Source organism: Hylaeus volcanicus, chromosome 8 (assembly GCF_026283585.1).
Source record: "Hylaeus volcanicus isolate JK05 chromosome 8, UHH_iyHylVolc1.0_haploid, whole genome shotgun sequence".
NCBI classification, from domain to species: Eukaryota; Metazoa; Arthropoda; class Insecta; order Hymenoptera; family Colletidae; genus Hylaeus; species Hylaeus volcanicus.
The window spans coordinates 4,054,280-4,080,590 of NC_071983.1; the positions used below are offsets into that span (position 1 = coordinate 4,054,280).

The following is a 26,311-nucleotide window of genomic DNA, read 5'->3' on the forward strand; positions in this document are numbered from 1 at the left end:
CTTTTGATGTTCTCTTCTTATACTTTTTCCAGTGATTCGCGGCTAGAAATATTTAAAAGATACCGCAATAGGGTTACCTGTGAGATCCTCCCCTCCCTCTCATCCTGCGCCACCTGCTGTCACGAATCGGAGAGAATAAACAAAAGCGAGTCGCATTCGTGACGCCGCTGTCGATCAGTGCACGTCATGCACGCTGGTGCACGTAGTTTCTCGCGCTGAAGTGGTTCACGTTGTGATGTGTGTTGGTTCAAATTCGTCGCGACCGCGGACACGCAATTCGGCAGGAACGAATTACTGCGTGTTTGTTCAACGTTCTAACGTTCCGGGAACGAGAACGAAAATGTCGAGCAAAGAATGGATCGGTGAACGCTAGATGCGAGGACATTTTGAGCGAATCTCTTCAAGCTGTTCCCAACGGGAAGCAGACGAAGTATCCTGGCGCCAAATCGTGAAAAGGTAAGCGAATTCTTTAAAATTGCTAACACTTATCGAAATTTAGGTTAGGTTCGTTTCTTGCCATTTCAGTTAGAACGTGTTTTATTATTCTCAAGCAGACTCCTTGCCCAGCGGTTTTGAAACGAACTCCTGTTTCTGCCCGACATCATAACGTAGTACATCGAAACGTTTTATATAAGGTTTCGCGTTTCGTTAGAAAATGCACCGTTTTCGACAGTTGCACATTGCATCGTTAAGGAAGTTACGCCGTGCATAACGTTATATATAGTGTTATGTAAACAAAAAAGGGAAACTCCGACATACGCGATTGCGATACACGTAATCCTGTGCTGTCATGATATTCGGCATATTGTGTTTGACAGCAGGGATGTACAAACTTTATTCGAATAACAGATTTCGAGTAAAGTACACTCCACAGCTTTAAAATTTATTTACACAAATTACTTATTTATATGCACAAATTCGTTGTGTATATAAATAAGCAATTACTGTAAATTATTCGAGTGAAAGGATAAACTGATATAAATAAACGTAATAGTCGTTCATTCGATCAACTAATTACGAGGGAATTAGTTGTCCGTGGAATGTTTTCTATTGTTCGCGTGAGCTTGATTATATTTCAATGAGTCATCGAAATTTGTTGCTCAAAACGATTGTCTTTGTTTTGTTGCACTTAGGCTGAAAGATGATATCTTTTACTGGTGAGAGATAAATCGTTGACACCCGATATAGCATATAACGAACGCACAAATATTGAAAACTATACAACGTACGTGTTTGTAAATATAAACATAACGTTACAGGATTGCTTATCGATGTTAGAATTTTTACATCAGGCTTTACAAAATAGATGTTTTCATTTAACGTTAAACATTCCGAAGTCTGGTTATGCAACAAGCAGGTGAAAAGCATTCTTAATAACATTCAGTTATATAATTTTGACATTATCGAAGAAATCCATTTTTATACGACGTTTGCCATAGATAAAAATGCTTAATAAGGAAATCAGCAGTTCTTTTATCTCAAGCGTCGACTCGTATGGAAAGAATTTAATTATAGAATGAAATGTTTTTGCAGGATGCCGAAGGAAACATTCCTGAACAAGTACTCGCGACGAGATAAATGGCGGAATAGTTAGCGCGCCAATTTGTTATATTCTCAAGGGTTTGTCCGCGAGGAATAAATAAGATTTATATTATCCACATTTTTCTGCGTTAAATGTACGCTTCTTTGGATTGGAAGACGTCTTTCTTAGCGATCGCGCGCCGTGTACTTTGAGAAAAACAATAGTGCACGAATGTTCGTCGTGGCTACATGTTGCATTCTCCTTTAACGGGTGTATCGCGTTTGTCTATCGTGGGTCACGAAAGCACGTTGTGTTTCGCGACGGTTTTGGCTCGATGCTCCCGATATATTCACAAAGTGGCCGCGAGTCATGAATTCGTCTCCGACCGGCCAATTGGACGACTCGCGATCTATAGTAAATATCCGGCTACTATTATTAAGTTTGTCCTTAACGATCGTTACGGGTATCGTCTCGCAACCATTAGCTCCCGTTGTACGAATGGCATCGGATCCGTTCGCGAACCTCGCGGAGTTAACGGCTCGGGATCTTGCGACGATCGTGCGTTCGCATCATTTGTGTTAAGTGTCTAGGATTCGCGTGAAAGTCCACCGGGAGTATTGCCGTCTCCTCGCGACGTTCCCGAGGAAACACCGTTGTCGCAAAGTATCTCTGGGTAAGCTTCTGCAACTTGCAGAAATTAGTGTCGTAGACAGAGAAGGACGAAATACTTATCTAGACGAAAGAATCGCGAATAAAAGATACACAATTTTGTATGATTTACTTAGGAATTATAAAATGTATCATTTGTATATAAATTTTGTTCATCTCTGATCGCAGAATAGAGGAGGAATACGTATCGTTTTTGTACTTGGGGAACTTTATAACATTCCTAAACTGAAGTGAACTTTAAGGAAAATCGAATCGAAGATTTATATATTTGGAACAACTTGGCGAGAAGTTTGTATTTGTGGATATTCTTCCGGATGAATCATCTCATCCCGACGTTGTGCATCTTGTGTTTTCGAGGCGTGTATTCAATCGAAGAGTACAGAAATTCTGCTTGTGCGTTCTTCGTCCAAGTTTCGAATTAGCGTCAATTTTTACAACCCAACTACTTCGTACACGATATCGATAGATAACAAAATACCGCTCGAGGGTCACTTAATACGTGCTTATTCAAGTAACATGTATGTACAACGAGTTATACCGAGAATTTCTGGTGTCGGGTTCGTACGCCTGCACCGAGTTAGACAAAGGATCAACGTGTCTTACGATTTTAAAAGTGAAACGCTTTATGGCAATTAGGTTTATACCTGTTTGATTACCTTGCAAACGTGGCGACAGAGGACGATTTACTCTAATTGTATTCAATGTCCAAAAATTGCGTGGTATGGCATTTGTTACCGAAACAATACACAAGAAAGAACTTTCTCCTCGTAAGAAATGAAACCGCAGGTTACATAAACATTAGGTTATTAAACATTTTATCCATGACAATCGACTCGTGAAAGTAACGGTGGCAGGCTGGTACTTCTGAGTTATAATTGCAGAAACTTGTACCTGTGTTACTCGTATCCTTCATCTCGTTTTACCTCTCCCTCTAGGATTCTCTTGGACGTTACGTAGCTACGTACTCGAATTTACATCTTTGTTCATTGGAGTAGCGCGTCGGTGCATTTACCAGGAATGCACGGTGTTATGCCCGCACGCCTACATGCCGGCCGGATAAGACGTCGACATGTGCGCTCTGAACATTGCCGGAAAGTGGGACACTCCTGGTTGACCATGAATATCTTGCTAAGCTTCTCAGATTTACGCTAAACCGTTGTCTCATGTCCCACGGAATTTAGACGGAATTTGCAAATTAAAAGATCTCGACGTTGGCGCCGTTGATCATCGATTGTTCGTGTATTTTCAAGGTGTCGGGTATAAATGGACATCGACTGAGAACCGCTTTAACAAACGAATCTAAAGATCGATGGACGCTGTCCAATTCCTCGACACAGATCGATACGCATCGATACAGAGGTGAAACTCAATTCCGTGATGAAATTGGAACGTCATGCCGATTGTTCGTTGTGCAAAGTTATCAGGACTTTGCGCGTATATTGCATTTAACGCGCGGCGCTGTCGATGGGTGACAAACTATAACGCCGTGGGTTACCCGATGTTGGAATTCTTCTTAGGTTCTAAAACCTAATTTACACAGTTGTTCATCTTTTGTTCGTTATTCGACACTTCCGTTTAGGTAAGAATTTTGTCCATCGTTGCTCGAGATAAACGCGACAAAATGTGAATATTTTCAGGTGATGGATTAGCGGAAGCTATGGAGTCGAAAGTGAAGCGGGTAGTCGAAATTACACGTAGGAGCGTGTAACCTCGTGCGACATATTTTAATCGCTACGAGTTGCATGTCCGGTGGTAATATACACGTCAGGCGATAAATTGCGTCGCCCAACGGGCTTGTGTACCTCGTAAAAAATTATTTAATAAAAGCGGCGCGAAAGTATGCCGGCATTAATTTCCCGGAACGGGCGAGAATGCGCCAAATTAGTTGCGACGTTCACTGGCTGGAATTTTACGTTTAGAGAGCAATTTGAAGGTGTAGAAAAATATTTGGTGGGTTGGCCGAAGCGGATTAAAATTAAGACGACTGTCTCGATCCTGTTCAATGTCGACACTCTCTGTTTTCCAAGAAATCGTTGTTAACGTAGAATTCGAAATGTGCCAAGTCGTTCCACGCGCGATGCACCCGGGTGCCCGATTGCTTCCTCGAGCGATGAAGTTTCCCTTGTATCGACATTCGCTGTACACGTGCACCGGTTATGTAACACGCACGATGTACTCGGCTGTGCACGTACGTGATTCTATTTTCGGCGGACCGCGGGGATGCGTTTCGTGGGCGAAAGGCTGATCGACGGGCAACGTAAATCGAAGAACAATATTTATTCTCTTCTGAAACGCAGCCAATCGATTTATCTATACGTTCGGCAATTCTAATCTCTCGTGGGCCGCTGTACCTACATCGTAGCGTACGTGGATTTTAGGATTATACCCGAATGCATAATAATACGTGCCACGTGATCGAGGCTCTCTCGCTTCTTGTCGTTCAACTTTGACGTCGAACAAACGGTAAAATGTTGATTATGCAAAACCGACGATAAATTCTCCAACTCGCCGTGTTGCGACGGTATATCGTTTACCCATGTACGTTATCCAAGAAACAGGACAGTCGCGAAATGGTGTAATACCAAAATAAATAATAGAATAATAACATTCTTGTTGCTAGAACGAAAATTGACCCTTGCATATAACGAGTTAAATGTTGGACAAGGGTAAACGTATAATAACAATTGAAAATAACTGCAGTAACTAAAAGTAACAGGTTACCGAGGATTAAATTCGCTTCGATGTTAATAAACCGAACAGTCGCTGGCAATGATTCAGTAAACAAACGTATCTACACGAGGCCCCTTGTTTTAATCTGAAACGATGGCTGACATTTGTTCCATAACTCGAAGGACACTTCTCGGAAACATACGTCCACATGGTTAATTGCACAGTTGACTCTTGCCCCTTGTCGTATTCTATGCGACGCATGCCACGGTACCTCCACTAATAAGAGGAGGAGGCAGTCGGAATTACCGATTACACGTCCTCGTTGCAGTCCCAAGATCGTTGTGCTTCGCACTTGAATTCAGGAATTCTATCTTACATCGACAAACGAGTCTTGCGTTATTGTAATTACTATTTATTCGAGTCAGATAAATTGAAAAACTTCGTACTTTCTTTTTTGTTTCGTTTCTCTATCTGATTATCGTGGTTCTTTCACCTAGCGTACGACTCTGTTCTCTGCGTTATTAACCCTCTTCTTTAGTCGCGTCCTCGTTTGAAGCCGCCCAAGTACCGTCGAGTGCAGTCTTTTAATGGCGTGCACAAGAGACAACCGACGTATCATAACACGCAGGGACGAGCTCTAGAAGAAAGAAAAAAAAAAAACGTATTTCAGTGGCTAAGACGTTCATGTCCAGCATGTTTACCATACGTCAGGCTTCTTATCGGTGTTCCGTTAATTTCACGCTGATAATGAGCTGCATTTGTACGTTTCGTCTGCGTTCGCCAGCGAGGAGTTACGAATTTTAATGTCTACCTTTACTTCTTCTCGTTGACTGTATAAATTATTTAATCGTAGGCAGTAAACGAAGCACGCATACGAGAAGTTTGTTCTTCGTATATTTCGTGATCACGGGAATTTAAATTAGTTTTTTTTTTCTGTATATCGGTCTTTTTTCAGACTTCTCGCGTATACGATCTTTGAAATACTGCGAGCAAAAGGAACGTGAGAATGGTTTCTCGTTATAAATTTACACGTAAATTACTTCGTTCCATGCTTTTCCCGTGGGTTTTAATTATCAGTTTTCCTATGATTGCATCGTTTATTCTCATCGCTGTAAATAAAATTGAATCGTTCACTCGGCACCGTATTAATTTTTTCCTTCGAGTTTTTATTTGCTATGCGAATGAAGTTGGACGTTAAATAAAAGCTCATTTAAATAAATTATAGTTTCGATGGAAGAAGAAATAATTACTTGCTATTGGAGTAGACTAAGCGGTACGTGAACTTGCAAGGGTCCCTCGACCCTTAAAATACAAACTCGTATGTACAGTGGTATCTAATAAGCTAAACGAAGAATTACGGAGCCGCGCTGTGAGAATTGTAAATTCTTCGCTACGCTTCGGTGCAAGGAAACACCACAGGACGCGCGCATTCTGCAAACTTCGCGGAAGGGGGTTAATTAGCGTACCGAGGGTCGGCGTGGTTACACGAAATAAGAAAACACGTCGACCTCTTTACCGCGTGTCCGAAGTTGCGAAGTCCGTATGAGACGACGACTGCAAGCTCACTAGGTTTACAGCGAGCGTGGAGCACCGCGCAAATAACATTTTAATTTACAGTAATTGCGCGATAAAAAGAGTTATTCGTTATTTTTTGACGGCTACCATACATCATAGTTGCAATTAAACCGGTTGTGTCGTAGATTTATCGATGATCTAAAGTGCGATTTTAATACTTAATCCAGCTTATTAATTCTTTATTGCATAACGTAGTCTTTCTCAAAATTCACCTTCTCGTGCACCTCCTTGAAGAACATTTTTAATGGATACCTTGGGACTGTTTTCAATATTTAAAAAAAAAAAAAAAAAAAATGTCAAAAATGTATAACCAAGGCCTAATTTCGCGATAAAAACACGATTCGGTGTCACTGACCGCCAAAATAAGATCCTGGTTGACGCAATTATCGGGATTAAATAATCACAATAGGAAAATAGAATGAAAGGAGCTTTCATGGTTCATTGGCACGCACTGGTACTTTTATTGCATTCCATGGCAGTGTCGCCCCGGATACTGTTACTGCGGCTTGTGCAGACTAAACTGTTCTGCGCCATGTTGGCGAACCTTGCACAATCTGGTATCGGGTACAATTACATTTTTCTCGTTTCACTCGTTAGTCTTTGAACGCGTTTAATTCTACGACGACCGGATTCCTCGAATAATTTCCTTAAATTGTTTAAATTTTACGAATCCGAAGCAGCACATTAGATTTGAATTTCGGTGTAAAGTTTTTCTTCAACGTGGCCTAGAAAGTTTCCTCTGAGGATTTTATATGCCCCACTAGACCGATCTTATCTGGATCTGCAATTTAATATTTTAATCGTTTCGGTATCTTAAGTAGACATCTTAAGCACTACCACGGATCGAGGGTATTTAGTTCTCTAAGTTTCTGTTCTCCGGCATTGCAATTAAGAAACCTTACCGGTTTGTAATTTCAGGTGAAGTTTTAATATTCTAATCGCTTAACGTGATAAAGCTCGAAGCTTTTTTACGCTACTCTATTTCGAGAATCTTCAACTAAATTTATAATTTATCTTGGTTCGATCGGATCGGGCCCGTGTTAATAAAAAATATCAGATCGGTCGTTCGAAAACCGGTTTTGACGTTGCGTCACAGTTACTGTTCTAGGTATTCGTGTCGTTCGATGTAAGCGCGATTTTCAGTGTGGATAATCGCAATTGTAATTATCGCACGTTACCGATGCACTTGCACTGGTACGATCGCCGAGGCCTTCGAATTCTCCCTCCACCGATGCACCAGAGACGTTTTTCACGGCCAACGAGACGCTCGTTAAGCACCAATTAAGTGGATCACGTAAGCAAGGCTCAAAAGCTGGTAATCGTTTTCTAGTTCAATCGCAGGTCCCTTTGTTCAAATCTGGCCACCCGCTTTTTATTTTCATCGCTGTTTCTAACACAAAAAAGTTCTTCGAATAAAACCATTCTTCTATAATTTGCACCTCTCGTTCGCCATCATTTATATACGTATGTTACGATACTCACCTGTACTTGTGGATAGTGGAAGTAAATGCGTCAAGCCACTTCTCTCGAAGGTCGCGCCCTTTACTCTGGAAAACACCGCCCTAATTCTTTTACACCACGTGTTTCCATTGGGAGTTTCAGGGTAACGTTTCCACTATATTCACAACCTCTTTAACATATTAACGCCCGTGGTCGCGTGCGAACAAAAGTTCCACGAAACCGCTTTTCCCGCGCGAATCGATCTCTCAGCCGTAATTTATGATATTCCCCGGCACGCGTTCATAATTAAAAACGTATGAACGGGCTCGCGTTTTTCGAAAGTTTCTGTCCCGTTCGAATATTTCGTTGCGCAACTACCGTTTTTTTCTCCATGCTTCGGCAACAGACTGTTACAGAGAGATGGGAGAGACACTTTTCAAAGTCCCCGCGATATCGATGCTCCGAAGTTGAGTTGGATAAGGCTCGAAATGTAACAAGAGGCGAGGCTTCGAGTCAACAGCTCTGAAAACTGGTGGAGGTAACCGTGCGACAGTTATCGAACGAAGTCTTTCAACACGTACTTAATTCAACTTCGAAAAAAGCAGTTTTAAAGTTCTTAGCGATAGTGATAAAAAAACGTAATAGTAGTGGATGTTACATATATCGAGGAGGAAAAATACAATGTATGATATATCTCGATCTCTGTTACGTAAAAAAAAGAAGCATGTTTTTGCCCACGATCAGAGTAATTTTTAATGGTGCTTGGCACCAGCGAGGATCGCGTTAATTGCTTCCTTTTCGCGGCGAGTGTTCCTCGATCCTCGTTTGAAAATTGAAAGAGAACTTTGCACGTAATAATACATTTGGGTAACATTGATAAAGGGTAAATTTCGATAGATTAAGATTATATCGAACCAAAGAAGACTGTATAAATTCAATCCGATCGACTTTAGAAGGGGTAATTGAACGACAGCGTGCGACTTTTACATCGATGCATCAATAAAATGGAAGCCGCTAAAATAGCGCGAGGGGCAAACTTCATCGGATAAACACATCTAAAAATATAAAATAACAGTTTACCGAGGGGGTAACGTGTTTTTGCCAATTCGACGATCTTCGATGCCTAGGCACGGTGCGAACGGAAGCATTTTACGACCGTTTCGACGCTCCTCTCGATGTAAATTACAGCATTTCGCTAAAACTCTGCTTTTCTACACGAGCCGAGATGATGGAACCCGCGAAATGGTTCTACAAAACTGCTGGTCTTATGTAGACATCATCTTCGCGTTCGAATTGATGTTGACGTCTCCTCAAACGAATGGCACATTTGGCTTGCAAATGAACTCTGTAGAATTCCCGCATACAATCAAGTTAATAATTGTTATCGTTTACAAATCGATGAAGTTCGAGTTTCCGTTGTTAACCTCTTTCAGCTTCCAACTAGGCGGATACAAGATTAAATTGGACGCGATGTTTTATAGCTTGGCAAAAGATGGCATCCGTTTGTTTATCGTAAAACTTGCTTCGATGTAAACAACAGTCGCATTATTCTTTATGTTGATATCATTTTGTGGCCCAAGGTTGGTTAAACATGTCGCATTACCTCATACTTATCACCTTTAAAGTATTTTTAACGATACCACTTGGTCAAACATTTAACACTGTTACAGTGATTTTACAAAAACAAACCGATGAAGTTATAATCCATTAATCAATCGTTGATCGGAAACTATAACAGTTGACCATAATGGCAAAATGGGAATTGTTTGTTTCGAACGGCTTCACGTGACGTCAATCCATCATTAACTTAAGTAAAGTCACGTTGTTGGTCGGGCGAAGTGTATACTTTACCTATCTTTTTAATCAGGGTGAAATTTTCCTCTCTTTAGTGGAGGACTAATGACGATCCGAGTTCAAACAATACGACAGCGAAACTTGAACCAATTCGTCGCTCCCCGTCTAGGAAAACTTTCCGCTTTCTTAGCTCACTGGTAACACGAGCAATAACACGAGGTGCAGATTTCAATGTTTACGAAAACTAAGTATAATATATTCTATTCTGAAATTGTGTGTCTCGTTGGTTCGCGGGACTACGCAAGCTTTATTTAAAGCGGTCCACGAGAGCGAATCGCATTTTCCGATCTGTCTACTTAAACGAAATTATAATTCACGTTGACACGTTGAAAGTTTCCTATCGAACGATTCATTTGACTTGCAGATTGTTGTCCGTGGGTAGTAACGTTGTAAAATGTTGTAAGTGTGCAGGCACGCGCGTAATCCGTCAGAAAATCGAAACGAAAACTCGACGGAGTCACGTACATAAAGTACGTGTCAGGATACGTTATCGCGGAGCGGAAAGCTGCGATCGATTTGCACGGAATTGCCTTGTAGGAATGTTTATAATCATTGTCACGCCGTAATTGTTTATTGTCTTACGTGACTGAGATATTAGTTACGTTTATCGGTGCTGCGCTACCAGTTACGAAAGGCGAGGGAATAAGATATCGAACATTTTCGAGGGGCATTTTCTTTTCTGTACTGCTTTCGTAATGCTTACTTTGCTTTTATCAGAGTTTTTATTTAATTACTAATCGGCTATAGTCGAGCGTAAGAACATACCGCTACAATTTATTCTCGTTTACTTGTTCGGAGCAGGTGAGTCGAGTACGAAAATAAATAAGAAAGAGTCGCATAAATTTCGCTGAGACGAGAAGTTTCACCGTAACGCATTGTGTGAAAATCATGTTTATCCATAAATATTTATGGCTGGACTTCGAGCTGCAATTACGTGTGAAAGTTCCAATAATAATTAACGCTTAATTTGCACTGGTCAGTGCGATTTCATCCACTGTTTAACAAACTTGCAGTATTGTCGAGTGAATTGGGAAATATGAATTATTAAACACTTCTCGTACGTGACTACACAGAGAAAATAAGTATGTCGGTGCAACCTTCGACTACCATCGTTAATTTATTGTTGCATAACCGCTATTGTCTAACAAATTCTGGTCTTTAAATGAAAATTAATATTCTACATTGTTCTATACGGCTTTACACGTATAATTGAAATGCTGCAGTTTTACATTTAAATATGTACACGCATATTTACTCGGCTGAGTTTGTTTTTGTTGTGCTCAAAATGTGAAGGTTGGTAGATATTTGATATAGCTATCGACAGCCCATTATTCATATCATCTGTTTACCTTCTTAAAAATATCAATCATAGGTTGTCCAATTTGTCCTACAACACCATCAAACACGACACCTTTGACATTACTTGGTATCCTCTAATGGCATAAAAGATAATTAGGTGTCAAATTTCCGACTAAATATCCAACATATGTCTCTGCGATAATAACCAAGGAATAAGAAATTAAAATAAAATCGAATAAGGGATAAATAACGATGTTACCGGTAACGATACTATCGGGCCGATGATTCGGTAACATGCAGAATGACTGACGTTACCTGGAAGTAGGCGACAGCCAATCGTGAATCGTGAGAGATTTGTTCGTCTCCTGAGGCGGCGAGGCGCTTCACGCTCCATGCGTCAGTCGATGTTTGCTCGTCTGTCGGTGAAGGTGTCGTCGCGAGGTTTCCGTCCTACCGAAAACAACGTTTTTTCAGTTGCTATTAAAAGTCCGTAGCACATAAAACTCGCCGTTTAAACCAGCGCAGCATTTTCTCTTCTTATCGACGATTGCAATTTTCTTTTTATCGCGAGTGACATTTAACTATGACATAAACGAGTTTAGAATCATTTCGAGCACGATCGATAGAACTTTTGTTTGGTGTACGAGTTGAAATTTAATCGAACAAACGTAGACGATCATTCCGATGGAATTTCATTGGAATCGTATATTTCCAGAGAATACAAACTTGGCGCGCCCGTCGGGTTTTACGCGATGAACGTCTTCGTGTATCAACGGTAGAAGCGTTATCGAATTGTTGAACAGTTAAATTGCGGAAGGTCGGACAACCGACCGATCCCAGGATACAGTTTGTAATCGGATCATCGAATACACGGTGCAAGTGAATAAGCTCGTGTTATTTTCTTAGTTTTATTTCGAAGGGAGCTCTCTTTTATCGCATGTTGCACAAGAATCGGGTCAACTATTGTGAGCAGCCTTGAAGGTAGTTCCAAGTTCGGTCGAGAATAAATTATTTCTGACTCGTTATCAACAGTGTGTCGTGATTTCGCGAGAAATTCTTGAAACGATTTCGTTGTCCATATATATCAACGAGTTCCCATGTCGAATAGCGGAGCTTTCGCATCTAAAAGTTGTGTATCTCTGAAATAATTCACTACTTCGTATCGTTGCGCAGATTTGAATACTCCGTTGTTCGTTGTTCAGGATACTCGGTCAGGAGTATCCCGAGAACTCGAGTTTACCGCTGAACGAACAAAACTCAAACTATACGTTCGATTCAACGTTCGCCGAGTAAGTCTGCCAATTGGTCGATTAACGTGAAACGCGTAAAGTATAATAAACTCGACATCGAAGAATAGCGTTTTCTCATCGTCCTGAGAGTGAAGGTCCAACGGTTTCTTAGAAAGGTTGTGCCGCCGGAAGTGTCCGTGAAAACGTGCCAGATTTCGATTGCTCGAGGTGAAGCCCCGCGAAATCGCAGCAGCTAGAGGTCGTATTCGATCTTTCCAGCCGCCGATGGGAGAGACGAGAAAACCTAAAGGGCGGAAAAATGATCACCGTGCCGTTATCCGCTTCCAGTCCTTATGCGAAGGTTACGTCCTACAGCGATGCAAGCGTTATTGGCAACAAGCCTACAGTAAGTAGATCGAGAAGTCGTTGGCATCCTGGATTATATTTCGTTTCGAGGTCGTTCGAACGTATTCTTTTCTTGGTTGTTCATTTAAGGAATGCGGTTAATTCCCTCCATTTTTTCCTCTTGCTCTTCCTTCTCGTTTCACCTTTCCATTGTTTCTGGTCGCATTCTAAACAATCTCTGTAATTCTTCGCGTGTCATCTGGCCCATCGTTAGCTCTATTTCCCAACAGTTGTGCCAACTCGAATGATCGTTCTCTCGCTCGTCGCATTCATCTTTTCCTTTATACCGATACGCTGCAACAGATGTAGAAAATTCGTTCTCGACGCGTCTAACGATAAACTAAATAATATATATACATTCGTAAATAATTATCGAGCGTTGACTACCCTCGAAGCGCACGGAATTATAACTTGGAAAGATAACGATACCGATGACAACAATTTGTCGCAATACTTTGTCGTCTATTGTCATCCACGGCCTCCGGAGACTCATTATTCATCCTTATCGACTTATCGGGGATTATTTACTTTTTACAAATGTTCGACGCGCAATCGAGAAAGGAAGTTCGTTAGCCTCGTAGGCTGTTTTTCTCTTTCATTTCGCTCTCGTCCATCGGTTGATACGTACAGTTTCGCGAAACCTGGAGCTAAATTTACATCAACGAACGAACGAGGAATCCTAGCTCTTTGCCAGCGCCTCGTTGACTGACCGTGTTCCGATTATTTCGTGAAAAAACCCGAACACCTCTCGTTCGCGGCATTTCTTGGACGTCGCGTACACCGGTTGGTTTCCGAGTGTCTAAGAATACCGTTGCATTCTCACCTCTACCTTGCACGCGGTGAAAGTTACGTAAAATATGAAACGCGTCTAATTCTGCAGAAACCGCTCACCAGCATCGCGACACGATGCACCAGGATTTACCTCTGGCGGATGAAACTGACAGCGGATTCATCGGAATGCTCGTTTTTCTGTTTTTAGAAAGTGATCGGAGACAGTATTCACTGGTTCGTTGGTGTATCAGGGCCAACATTCTCTAGAGTGTCCGCACATTACGGAAAACATATTTCTTTTATGACCCTAAGAAGGAAACATTTGTATATTTGTATATATTAACGTTAAGAAGCATGATTCCGCAAGTGCTCGAAGGTTCGATCAACGCACTCGAGTTCCATCACGAACTTTACCGGAATCCTCGGTCTCCTATGCCAGAGTTCGAACATTTCGATCACGTACCGTGGTAACTACTCTCACGATTCACAGCATTTCCTTGAATTCTCGAAGAGTATCGCGAAGCGATAGCAAAAATTCTATACGATATCGCGCGTGAATCGAGTCGATGGATGCACGTATTTAGCCGAGCAGTTAACACGGACAAATCTGGTGCACGATGATTACTGCGTAAAGGTGGTCGTTAACGTGCAATCTTATTACCGAGATTGCAGTTTCAGCAACAAAGTATCGATAATATTTCAAATGTAACAGTCTCTTACGCGAGAATCGCATTCCTCTTTGTTTTTGGGATTACTTTAATCTGGTCACGTAGACAGATACTCTCCGTTCTTCCTCGTTCCCTTTGTATTCCTTTTTTACATCTGTCACAATCTTAACGTACGTAGTATGTACAAGTTCTACCGTATATCTTTACGCTACCTTCGCGCTATAGTTTACGGCGTATTCCCAGGTGTAGACGATCTTCAACTTCCATAGATGCCTTGGTTAAGTGACTCTTAAAAAGAGTATATTAACGGCGCTTTCTAATCTAAACAAATATAACACAACTAATATTTTAAGTAATACGAAGAGTAGAGAGGATTATTCGCTTTAAATAGCATAGTCGCGATGAAATGCCAACAACAGTTGCTCGACGAGAAATACGTTAATTTATGAGCAATTAATTCAGAAAAGTTGATGAAGTAATCGTTTTAGACCATACCTGAAAAATGTATTTCTAGCGTTACTATCGATGAAACTAGTACGTACCTCGATACGTGATATCGTGCTATTTAAATAACACAAGTGAAAGCATAGGTATTCGTGGAAGGACTAGGAGCGACAAGCTGTCTGCATATAATTAGACGTGTTGGCTGCTGTGTGCGTCTCTAGACCAATTTATCTAGAACATTTGTTCTCTGACCCAATACGATTTAAATACCAAACAGGACTTTCTGCCGTTACTTGCAACAAATCACACGTAGAAACCAGAACGCGAAGGTTTACTTTTTATTTTTTTTCCCCCCTTAAATAACAGAAAAAGTTGTATTTTTTATTCTGTCAAGGTATCTACAGTTTCGGCGCTGCGAGTATCAAATTAAAATTTATACTGGTTGATTTGATATTTCCCGACGAGAATCAATTACTTTAATCTGTACATAAAAGTATTCGCGGAGACACGCGACGTTTTCCTGGGGATTTCAATGGAAACTGTGTCAGTCAGGATCAAAGACCTTAAGCTTAGAACGAATCGACACGATCCAAGTTTTCTTTTTCAGTGTGAAATCAAATCAAACGAGGCGCGGAAAGCTACACGGCATGGCTGAGCAATTAGGCTTTAATTATGCTCGACACCTGGCTCGCATAGCAACGCGGTTCTCGTTTTTCACACAGAAGCCCCAGAAACGAACGTCGGACAAACAGAGACGACATATTTCTTACATAAAACGCGTTTCGTTGCGCTGTTGATACAAATAATTTGTTAGTATTGGTTGTTAACGCAACGTGGTTCTTCGTTTATCATCGAGCAGTGTTTCTCAAACTTTACGTTCCTGCAGACATTAGATTGACAAAGACAATTTTTTTAGTATTAAATTATAATTTTGTAAATATATCTTAAAACCACATTTAAAAAAAAAAACACACTGAAATATTGTACTTACGGGAAGCAAGAAACATGAAAATAATTACACCTTCTTAAATTCCATCGTGCTATTTGAAATTCCGTCACGAAACTTCCTGTATATACCTTTGTTTCTAAATATAATTTACATTGTACGCTTTTAACGAAGACTGGCCGCACGCGAAAGAAATATTCCTAAGCGATAAGAACAACGTCAGGCGACAGTTGCTTGGACAATTTCTTAAAATAATCCCGGTTTGACTCGTTCGAATCGAAAGTGGAAAAACGTTAGGAATCGCAAAATGTTCGAGCGTTGAGCATTTGATTGCGTTTAGAATTTTATTCGCAAAGATGCGGCTTCGCTTTGCACCTTTCGGTGTGTCTGGTTGATTCTTGGCCGTGAACCAGGATGGAGAAGCAGGCGGAAACGATTTCTCCGCACAGCTTTTCTCACGATCGTCGATCACGCGAGCGTCCTTGGTTTCGAGAGCGTACGGCTTGCGAAACAACTGCTTCCATTTGATTGCAATCCGATGATACGAAGCACGGGGTCGATCTCGGAGATGTTCAATCTAATTTTCCACGTGAATTCAATTGTTTCGCATCACGACGCGGAGCCGTGCTTCTGACTGTCATGCGTACCTTAAATTGTCGACGATCAATTGGGAGTGAACGCAAGTGTCAATAAACAGACTCGTGAGTCCCGCACGGATGTAACAAGCGAGATTCTGTTAGCGGCGCGAGCCACACGGAGACCTTGCGCGGATTTCATGATTCTTCAAAACAGTATTTATAGTTCGCGAATAAATACGATCACATGCGAGAATCGAGAATGGAGGCGTGAATTGTTGCATATATTGTCGGTTGTAAAAGGCGAGTTGACGCGTTGATTGCTTAACGAGGATCGGCTGAGTTTCCCCCAGGTCCAAGTTCTCTTCTTTTTCTTTCAAATTATGCGACTGATACAGATCTATTTCATAGTTGTATAACACGTAAAAAAGTGTTGACGACTTACTGACAGTAATTCAATGAAATTGATTACCTCGGGCGTTAAATCTGATGACTATCGAAGACACGATCTAAGACAGTTTTCCGAGTTCTCTTAGGCAATTACAGTTTTTCACGAAGCAATCAACATATATCTACATTGTTTCATCTTTATATATTTTTAGTATTACAGCATTCGCTAGGCAATCGAAGATGATTGTTCTTATGTAAATTGAAACCTTCCTTGAATTCCTTCGCGGTAATATTCGAGGTTTCCAAGGAAAAATATTGAGCGTTTGATTCGGTGAAAGGTGGCCACGGTCTGTCAGGATTCTCTGATATTACTGGTTTCTACGTGCGCGATAACAGGAACTTTATATTCCGGTTATGTATAACGAAACCCGAGAAAAAACAAAATTATTTGTTATTTATACACGGTCTAAGAATCTTTCTGCTGCTTATGTCCGAGTTCAAATGTCCAATCGGTATAAAAAAACTGAGCTGATTGAAGTAGAAGAAAAAAATTAATTATATACAATTCTTGAACTCATAAAATCGCCGAAGCATTAACGCGTTCCTCGATGTTTAGGTTTTGTGTTTCGTGTGTCGGCCGTACATATTTTTCGGAGAGAGAACGGATGGATAATAAAAAGAAAGCTCGTCTGGTAATTGGATAATGGAAGCCTTACCGCTTTGCGTCGATCTGCTTTCTGTGTCAGCAACTACCGGCGAAGATTTTCTGTCTCAGCCGAAGACCTCACGGTTGTCAAGATAATGACCTATCAAAATAATCGACTTTTCATTGATACGAATCGTTTCTTGATCGATTCATCCACATCCTACGTTGGTATCTTCACCTCGTCGCCGATTGTTCGCGATGCCGCGCAATCGAAACCGAACCGTGATTTGCATAACAAATTGTTTGCTCTTACGATTGCCACAAACGTTTAAGCGAAGATCGATCGCCCAGTTTTTCCCCCGTTCTCATAACTCAACGATCATAGAGTTTTGTTAGTGTGTTCGTCCTCTAACTAACTTTCAATTGTTTTTGTTTTTGTTTTTGTCCTCCGTGACGGCTTCCGCGAACGTCCGTTTGAAATCGTTACGCCATGGACCGTCATTCACAGATGGAAAGTAACTGGCGTGTCTCACGCGAGATTATTTGCACGAAAATCAACGTAACGTAATCCTTCCTTGGCTTCCCGAGTTACGCTTGGCTGAGTTTAAAGCACAGAGAATTCGTGAATTCTTGATTTCGGAATCCTCTCTATCGAGTACATCATCTTTTAAGAAGCCACGAGTAACGAAGGTTTTAGAGTCTGGAATAAGATATCGAATCATCGATCTGGAATGTTATTGCAAAGAAATAAATTAGATTTATAATTAATTCGAGAAAAATTAACGTACAAATAAGTTCGCGAATGATAACAGGAGTTGATAACAGGACAGATGGCGACAATTGACGGAAGCCCGTTGCAGGAATGAAAGGAAGCGGGAAAAAATTTAGGGATGTTGAACCTAAAATGATTTGATCGACAAAACGGAACGAGGAAGTGAAGTAAAGAGGGAGGAGAAAAGAGGGAATCATGCGATCAGCGAATGCTCCTGTAACGAATTTATTTTGGTCCACGGCCATCGGCCACGTTTGGTCCACGTTTACTTGCGAAATCGGTTTTGTATATTAACGCCGTCGTCGCCGGTAAAGATGCTACATCCTGGATTATTTCGGGGGCAAATTTTTGTAGCGAAAATATCAATGATCCATAATGTGGAGCAGGCGGCGTCCACGTGCTGCGTTGTATAACACCAACATGAATGATCTAAACCGGGAAATGTGAATCATGTAAATTGGCGGGCTTTTTCAAGAAATTTAGAAAGAAAGAACGTTTGTACAAGTTACATGCAGAAAAAAATAAGTATGTAATTAATAATGACTTATACTTCATTGTTGGGTGCAATGACTTGATCCACGAAGAAGCGAGTTTCGAATACGATTGTTGTTTCTCGTAGCGTGACGAAGATTAATTTACGGCTATCTCGATAGCTGTAATGACACACGTCGCACACGTGATGGCAATTCAATGATCCTCTCTTCGTCTCCAGGTCCAGCAATTCCTAAGAGACATGAAGGAACATTCAGCCTCGTCCCGATTCGAAGGCAGGGATGTACCTCAAAGGTCGCAAAGCAGCGCGGCCAGCTTGATGTCCTTAGATGCTAACATATCTCCAAGTTCTTCCCATTTCTTCGAGGTGATTCTTCGTTTTGAACTCATTTCGGATTTATACATATTCGACCAATGGGGATCACATGATTTCATTATTTGAAAGTTAAATACAAGGTTTTTAACTAACGTTTATTTTTAGGTGCTTTACATAGGAAAGCTCAGAGTATCTCATCCAAAAGTATTGGAGTCTTTTATCGACGATGCGCTTGTTAGGTTTCGCGTTCACGGTCTCGACAAGTCGAGATCGTCATCGAGTAATCTCGCCGAGTATCAGCGTCAATCACTTTTAACGTCTTCCAATAACAGGAGAAATAGCGAGGTGAGTTATTTAAGGTCTTTTACAAGTTTATCTTGTATATCCACGAGGGTAAAAGAACGAAGAAGCTCTGTCAAAAAAAAAAAAAAACTATAATTTTGCGATCGTTGTCTTGCTACAAGGAATCGACGGGCAGTGCCAGCGAGACCGGAAGCGTAGAAAATGTGTCAGGAAGCGGCATCATATCGCCAATTAATTCATTGGGAGTGCCGTCGACACTCACGGGTTCAGTGGAAGCCATTCCAAAGCCGCAAAATGCCAGCGTTGCGGTGAAAGACGAACACGAGGAGAACCGGGACGCGGCAAACAACAATTCCGTGCAAGTGCCGGAAGTTATGCGGAACCGAGCATCTTCCACTGGCAGTGTCTTGAATGCTAGGAGGGATTCCATGTTAAAGGCTGGCGACGAACATAATCGCACGATGCTCCTCCAGGTGGGAGAAATTATTCGATTTCTCGAGCGGTAGCTTTCATTCGATAAGTGTCCTGATCTGACGTACAATTTTAGGTAGGCCGTCATGATTTGAGATTGATTAGTCCGGATAGGAAGCAGGTGCTTCTTCACAAACAACTGAAGGACGTGGTCAGGTGCGTTCACGGTATTAAGAATCCGGAGCACTTTGGCTTCATTTCCAGGGAGAACAACGTAGATTGCTTCAGCGGTTATCTGTTCAAGTGTCAGTCAGGATCCGTAGCGGATGACCTTGTCACTGGTGAGACGAAATTCTCGATCTTTAATCCTGGATCAACCAGCAAAATTTTAATTAAATTTTCTTAAATACGCGACGATATTTTCAGCTATCTCGCAAGCATTCGTTGGAACTGGCGATATAATAAGAAAGGAAAGGTACTCCGTGTTTTCGTGCGAACACTGTCCCATGTATTGGTACAACAAGTTGTGCCAGGAGATCGAAGGTAAATTGGCCTGCGGGTATTTTTATTTGTAGGCAAATTGCAAGTCAACGAATATAATGAGTTCGCGTGTCTTGTACGGCTTCTAGGGCAGAATGACAGAAGGACGCAGAACATAATTTTCTCGCGAATGGAACTGCTGCCGGAGGACGAACAGGAGATCGTCGTTAGCAAGTACAAAAGCGCCGAGTCCGCTGGCGGCACTGGGACGACTTTACGCGAACAGAATCAGTTTTTAATGAGGTTGTTGCGAGTTCATTGCGAGGGAAAACAAGCCAGGCATGTTCACGATACGGCTGAGAATAGGTAAGATTATTTCTCGCAGGGAAATATTCTTTTGGGATTTTTATGCGATGACTTGATGCAATTGACTTGATTCAATTGTGTCGCAGGAGTGAATTTCTCAACCAGTACTTAAGTGTGGGCGTCGGAAGCACAATATTCATGAAAGCGAAACGCTCGCTTACAAATAGTTTTGATAATCTGATGAAGAGAAAGGGTTCGCGGGACGACCTTGGTCTTGTCTCGCATTTGAGGGACACGAGCCACTTAAATACTGTGATAAAAAGTGCTAGCCAAAGCCCTGATATTTCGCGACAGCCATCTATGGCGGACATCTCCTTGGACTCTGGTAGACCAAGATCATTGAGAGTTTCACCCGAGCAACAATTGACTGTGAATACTGGACCAAAGAGTCCTATGATGGACATGTACGTACAATTTTCTGTAACGTACGCGGGGATTAAAGAAAACGATTTTTATTTTATTTTCTTCTGGCAGTTTCTTGAAGGTAGGGAATTCGCCGAAAATGTCACCGACCGAGACCGATGGAAACAATTCGGTGCAGTCGAACAGTTCGTGGAGGCAAGCTATATTGAATCGAGTTGTAACTCCTAACAAAGATCACGAGAAAGAGAACGATAAGTCAGAAAACAGTAGTATTATGAAAACCCCTGAAACAACTCCGAAGCAGAAGACAAGGCAGGAATTAAGGGATCTCTGGAAGAAAGCGATAAATCAGCAAGTGATATTAATAAGAATGGAGAAAGAGAACGCAAGGCTTAGAGGTAATACACTGAAAAGAAAGTAAATTGATCGATTAATATACTTGACTATGTTTTATTTTAGTGCGCCAAGAAGAGGCAACTGTTAAGAGAATCAAGTTGGAATACGATGAACTTAGCAGTTGTGCTCGCGAATTGATGGAAGTATGGGATCTTCTGGTCAGTAAAGAATCGAGAGTCTCGACGAAATGTGATAATCAAATGCTTTTACATGCTATTAAACAAGGTAAGATGCGTTTACTTATGTTATCGCGGACAAGTTAAAATTAAATGAAACGAAACTGAACTCGCTGTCAATTGTCATTAACACAGGTGTACCAAAAGGAAAAAGAGGAGAAGTATGGCAATTCTTAGCTGAACAATTTTGTTTGAAGCAACCACCTATAGATACACGCGATTTTCCTAACTACAATACACCATACGACTTGCTTTTAAAGCAACTTACGTCCCAACAACACGCAATTCTGATCGATCTGGGTCGAACGTTTCCAAATCATCCATATTTCAGTTCACCGTTAGGGCCTGGACAATTAGCATTGTTCAATTTATTGAAAGCTTACTCGCTTCTAGATCACGAAGTCGGTTATTGTCAAGGACTCAGTTTCGTCGCTGGCGTTCTTTTATTACACGTAAGTATTGTCATTTGTTTTTTGCCTTTTTAAACTTTAGTACAATTTTACCAAGAGAGATTTTGTACTCTTGTTAATCAGATGTCAGAGGATCTAGCGTTCTTCCTCCTGCGGCACTTGATGTTTCGACGGGGCCTAAGGAAACTGTATCTTCCCGATATGGCTGCGTTACAGCTGTACTTATATCAATTGTCTAGATTGCTACACGATAGGTTACCAGCGATTTATAACCATTTTGATAAGCATGACGTTTCGCCCACGTTGTATGCTGCCCCATGGTTGCTGACTTTATTCGCGAGTCAGTTTCCATTGGGTTTTGTAACCAGAGTTTTTGGTAAATATATATTATTATCTGTGCAATGTAAATTTATATATAAAAATTCCAATACTTATTTTACATATTCATTTTCATAGATTTACTTTTCCTGGAGAGCACGGAAGTACTTTTCCGCGTGTCAATGGCATTACTGCAGGACCATCAAGATCAATTACTGATCTGTGACAGTTTTGAAGAAATCATGGAATATCTCAAAGTAAGGCGAATTCTCTGTATACGTATGAATAATTCGAAAAAATGTTCACGTTTTAATCACGTTTATTTCGTAATTTTAGACACGGGTACCAGCAGTAGACAAAGAAATTTTGGACCGTGTGATGAAACGTGTATTTTATCCTGATCAAGAAATTACAAAACAATTGAACGAATATAGAGTGGAGTACCAAGTGTTGCAAGAAGAGATGATGGTCGTAAAGCCACAAGTAGAAAATATGGAGAAGCTGAAGGTGATCAACAAACAGTTGACGCAAGAAGTCGCGCAACTTAGCGAACAACTTGAAATCACCATGAGTAACTTCCATCGTCTAGAAACGGCGCGATCGATGCAGCAATCGACTCTCCTCAAGCTCGAGTCTCAAAATCGCAGTCTGGAGGTGACCGTTTCAACGTTGGGCGCGTTTGTTCAACAACTGTCCGACACGCGTCCAGATATCGAGCTTCCAGGCGACATTCGTCGAATAATCGCACAGCTGACTCTAGCCGAGAAACGGAGAAACGTTTCTGGCGAACGCAGATCCTATCCATTGAAAGTGATAGAGGATAACAACAAGTTTGCAATGATCAAAAGTAACTCCACGGGTAGAGATTCCCATAATTTTATGAAGAACAGTAATATCGCAGTAGAAACACCGTATCCTCTTAAGTCCACGTTAAGTCAACCGAATTTAGCAACCAAGCTCGAGAGGGTCTCGTCGTTCTTTTCTAACTCGCACAACCATATACAAAAGCAACGGGCACAATTGGCTGCTCTCAGGAACGAATATTCGACGGAACAAATTGTCAGGAACGACGAAAACGATCCGAAGACGGTGAATATAGACATTCAGATCACTGACACGATGAACTCGACCGAGGAGCCAATCATACAGAACGATAAGCACCTGAAGGTCCAAGCTGTGAACTTGGAGAAGTCGGTTTCACTGCCGTTAAATAATCGAATGAAGCTAAAGTCGTCCAAGTCCGCATACGAGCTGGGATCAGTGAAAAAAGTACCAACCACCAAACTGGAAGCCACAACCGATGACGACGAGGCAAATCTGTCGGGGACCGTGCATCCGTTGGATACTTGTAGCGACGTGAACTTCAAATACGGGGGCACGACGAAGTTGAAATCGATTAAGCCGGCCCGACTTCCAAGCCCGAGTGGCCAAGAGGACGCCGTAAATAAGAACGCTCAAAGCCAAAATGTAGAGACGTTGAACAGATAACAATTGTTTATGATGTTACGCTCAAGGAAGATACCTTGGAAGATAACAACTTTAAGGAAAGTATACCCGAAAAACTAATAACGTGTTTCATACCGCGTTAATCTCTTGTACACACTTTTGATACGATGATCGATTTTCATTTTTTAACGAACGTCTGTTTGCCTAGCGGATTGTCGATCGAAACGCCGGGACCTCGCACTTCCCTTTTATGATACTTATACCAATGATTTAATACCTTAATAAGAGTGGAGGATTAGAAAGAATTAGAAAACAGAGTCAATTTATAACATACATGCATATATATTGTAGAGTCGATTAAATCTGCAACCTAAAATATTTCCGTTGCTTTTGATGGTACAAGAAAATGTTTAAAACATATTTATTTCGAATGGGCAAATATTGCGATAAAGATCTCTTTCTCAAAGTCATATTTTTCGAAAGTTTAAGGTTATGGATTTTTTGTTTAAATATAAAGTGATAGATTTTATAATAATAAGTTAAATTCAGTCGACATGTTGAACTTCGAATGACCAGATGAAGAATTATTCTTATGAAATAATTTTAATAAAAGGACTATCACTAACCGTGAAATGTCGAAAAATGTGACGTCAAGCAAAGAATCTTTATCGTCATAATATTTATCCCTTCAAAACAAATAACTGTTCGATGAAGCATTGTCTCGTATCATTAAAAGCAACAAAGTCATTTTAGGTTCCAAAATTGGGACGTCTACCGTGCGTATTAAGTTATTGCATATGAAATGTTGGATTTTGTAGAGAAACTCGTATCGATGTGTTTTCGCTAACGAAGTTTTCGAAATCGTTCTTCGAAGCTTCATCCTTGAATCTGAATGTTTGTAAAAGAAGTAAATAAATAGATAGTGGCCGAGTCAGCACAATTATTTAGTGATAATGTAATAAATAACTCCGACGAAAACATCCAACGTTTCATAGGTAAAAACATAATGAAAAAAGTTATTATCTTAGTGTACGCATATATGTAACAAAATGAATTAGAAAGATGATTAGGAGGAAGTCGTCGGATAAGTTAGAACTTACTACAAGTATGTATCTATTTCGCATAAGTTATGTTAATTTTGACTCGTAGGAGAAAATAGGGAACATTTACATGAATATAGTACATACACTTGTTGCCGATAAGGAATTTGTTTTGAACGGCGGTAACACAAAAAATATTGGATTCTATTTAACTCTGTGACGTAATAGGATTTTTATAAACAACTGTATAAAATGTATAAAATGTATCGAAGGTTAATGTGTTACTGGTGCAAACTAAATTTCTTACAGTCTGGCAAACACAGTCATATCCGTAAGTTAAAATAAGTATCAGAATGTATAGTAGGTTGTGTGCAAAAATAATAGGAATTTGTTTAAGAAATAAACGTTGAGTATAGAATAAACTCGGTTTGTTCGATTAATGATATATTTTCTGTTATTAGCGTAGAATGATCCGATATTTTTGTTTGTCAACAAAAATACCGTTCTAGAAATAAAAAATAAATTGACTCCACTTTCTCTTAAGGCGTAAATTTCCTACCTAACAAAAGAAGATATATCATTGCCTCAACATGATTGTTTCTAAACTAAAAAAAATTTCTATTACTTTTGCCTGAACCGTTGAGAGAAGTGCCAAACTTTCCAAAAGTAAAGAATTGTGAATAGCAAGTAGACAAAGGCAAGTCTTAAATAATTATCACAGAACGTGTAACTATATCGTGTATAATTGGAGACGCATATTTATAAAATATAATTTACAGGCTTTTGTGCACTTTATAAGATTCGAAGAATCAAGTATTACTATTTTTGCACAAAGTAAAGCCTTGTGATATCAGGGATGTATGTAATGTTATTCAGCATTCTTATAGTCACGAATCGTTACCATTTCTCGACACAAAATCGCGATGCTGATAGGTTATAAAAATACTCAACACTGTCGGTGGTGAATGTTATGAAACATTTCATTGACAGTTTATCATGAAATTATTTTCATTCGACAAGACAACATATTTTCAACTCAAAATAATACCAATTCATAATAATCAAAAGTACGAAAATGAAGAATGTTCAGCAGATGTTTATATAGTGATCGTTAAAACAATAAAATATTTTGTAGTATTCGAATTTATATCTTCCGGGTAGTGATTTGTACGGATAGATGTTGAAAACTAATTACGATTAAGGATATGGAAATAAATGTGTAATTGTCGTGTTGAAATATTTGTAGACTTTACGATCGTGTTACTATTGTTAGCATAGATGTAGTCATGGCCGTCGTTTGTTCTCCTCTTAATTTTATTGTGATAGCAGTAAATGTACTTCCATAAAATAAGATATTTTGAATAAGTATACAAGATATTGTCATAAAAAAGAAGTAACGGAACATGGATTTGTACTACTTTGTATATATCGAGGAAATTTACACAATTTTCTCTGACAACTGTACTGAAAATTTCATATCTCAGGTGACCATCCCCAAATTTCTATTAATAACGTAGCATTTTCAAAACTTAAGTTGCCAATTACTCCAGCTTGATTTTCATACACACGTGCATTATCCAACGCAAATGTGCGTTAAAAAAAAAAAATTGAAGGACGTAAAAGAGATCAACCTCTTTTATAAACTCTCGTGAATGTTATTTTATTATCCTGTATGTAGATTAACAAATCAAAACATGTGCAATTGTTTTATTTTTGAACGATTAACGTACTGTTCTGTTTCAAACATGTGCTGATAAGAGATTTTCTTCCGTCTGTATATTATATACAATTTTCATTAAAGTTAGCTTTATAATCTTTAATGCTTTGATTTCGATATACTAGTCCTGGAAAAAAATAATCATGATTTTTATATGACAACAATTTAAATTTATCAGTTGGAATGAATAAAGGTCGCTTAC

General features: G+C 40.2%; 2 protein-coding genes across 5 annotated transcripts in view; one reads left to right on the forward strand and one right to left on the reverse strand.

Annotated features, from left to right (window-relative positions):
* Window positions 1–162: 162 nt before the first annotated feature.
* LOC128881290 (TBC1 domain family member 1) lies at window positions 163–26,212 on the forward strand. Of its 4 annotated transcripts, XM_054132211.1 has the most exons (15): window positions 1,993–2,195; window positions 3,829–3,943; window positions 18,588–18,734; window positions 18,849–19,028; window positions 19,148–19,459; window positions 19,534–19,738; window positions 19,824–19,940; window positions 20,027–20,243; window positions 20,330–20,647; window positions 20,718–21,004; window positions 21,066–21,227; window positions 21,314–21,630; window positions 21,712–21,964; window positions 22,045–22,163; window positions 22,243–26,212. In XM_054132211.1, the coding sequence occupies exons 3-15, from the start codon at window positions 18,609–18,611 to the stop codon at window positions 23,392–23,394; spliced, it is 3,765 nt and encodes a 1,254-aa protein (XP_053988186.1). In that variant the 5' UTR covers window positions 1,993–2,195; window positions 3,829–3,943; window positions 18,588–18,608; the 3' UTR covers window positions 23,395–26,212. The 4 variants fall into 4 exon arrangements, with proteins under 4 accessions (XP_053988185.1, XP_053988186.1, XP_053988187.1 ...); XM_054132210.1 differs by lacking the exons at window positions 1,993–2,195; window positions 3,829–3,943 and adding an exon at window positions 163–456; XM_054132212.1 differs by lacking the exon at window positions 3,829–3,943.
* The window catches only part of LOC128881292 (U4/U6.U5 tri-snRNP-associated protein 1), a 5,672-nt gene continuing 4,140 nt past the window's right edge, over window positions 24,780–26,311 (reverse strand). The window contains exon 10 of the mRNA XM_054132217.1: window positions 24,780–26,236. Within this exon, the coding sequence (XP_053988192.1) occupies window positions 26,209–26,236 (28 nt within the window). The 3' untranslated portion in view covers window positions 24,780–26,208. The remainder of the gene's footprint in view (window positions 26,237–26,311) is intronic.

What these genes read in the sequence shown, in the direction of transcription:
- LOC128881290 (XM_054132209.1), top strand. Translation starts at nt 12,578, where the DNA reads ATGATCACCGTGCCGTTATCCGCTTCCAGTCCTTATGCGAAGGTTACG. An exon ending in GTTCTTCCCATTTCTTCGAG is followed by an intron (nt 18,735 to 18,848) that starts GTGATTCTTCGT and finishes GTTTATTTTTAG; the next exon opens with GTGCTTTACATAGGAAAGCT. An exon ending in TTTACATGCTATTAAACAAG is followed by an intron (nt 21,228 to 21,313) that starts GTAAGATGCGTT and finishes TCATTAACACAG; the next exon opens with GTGTACCAAAAGGAAAAAGA.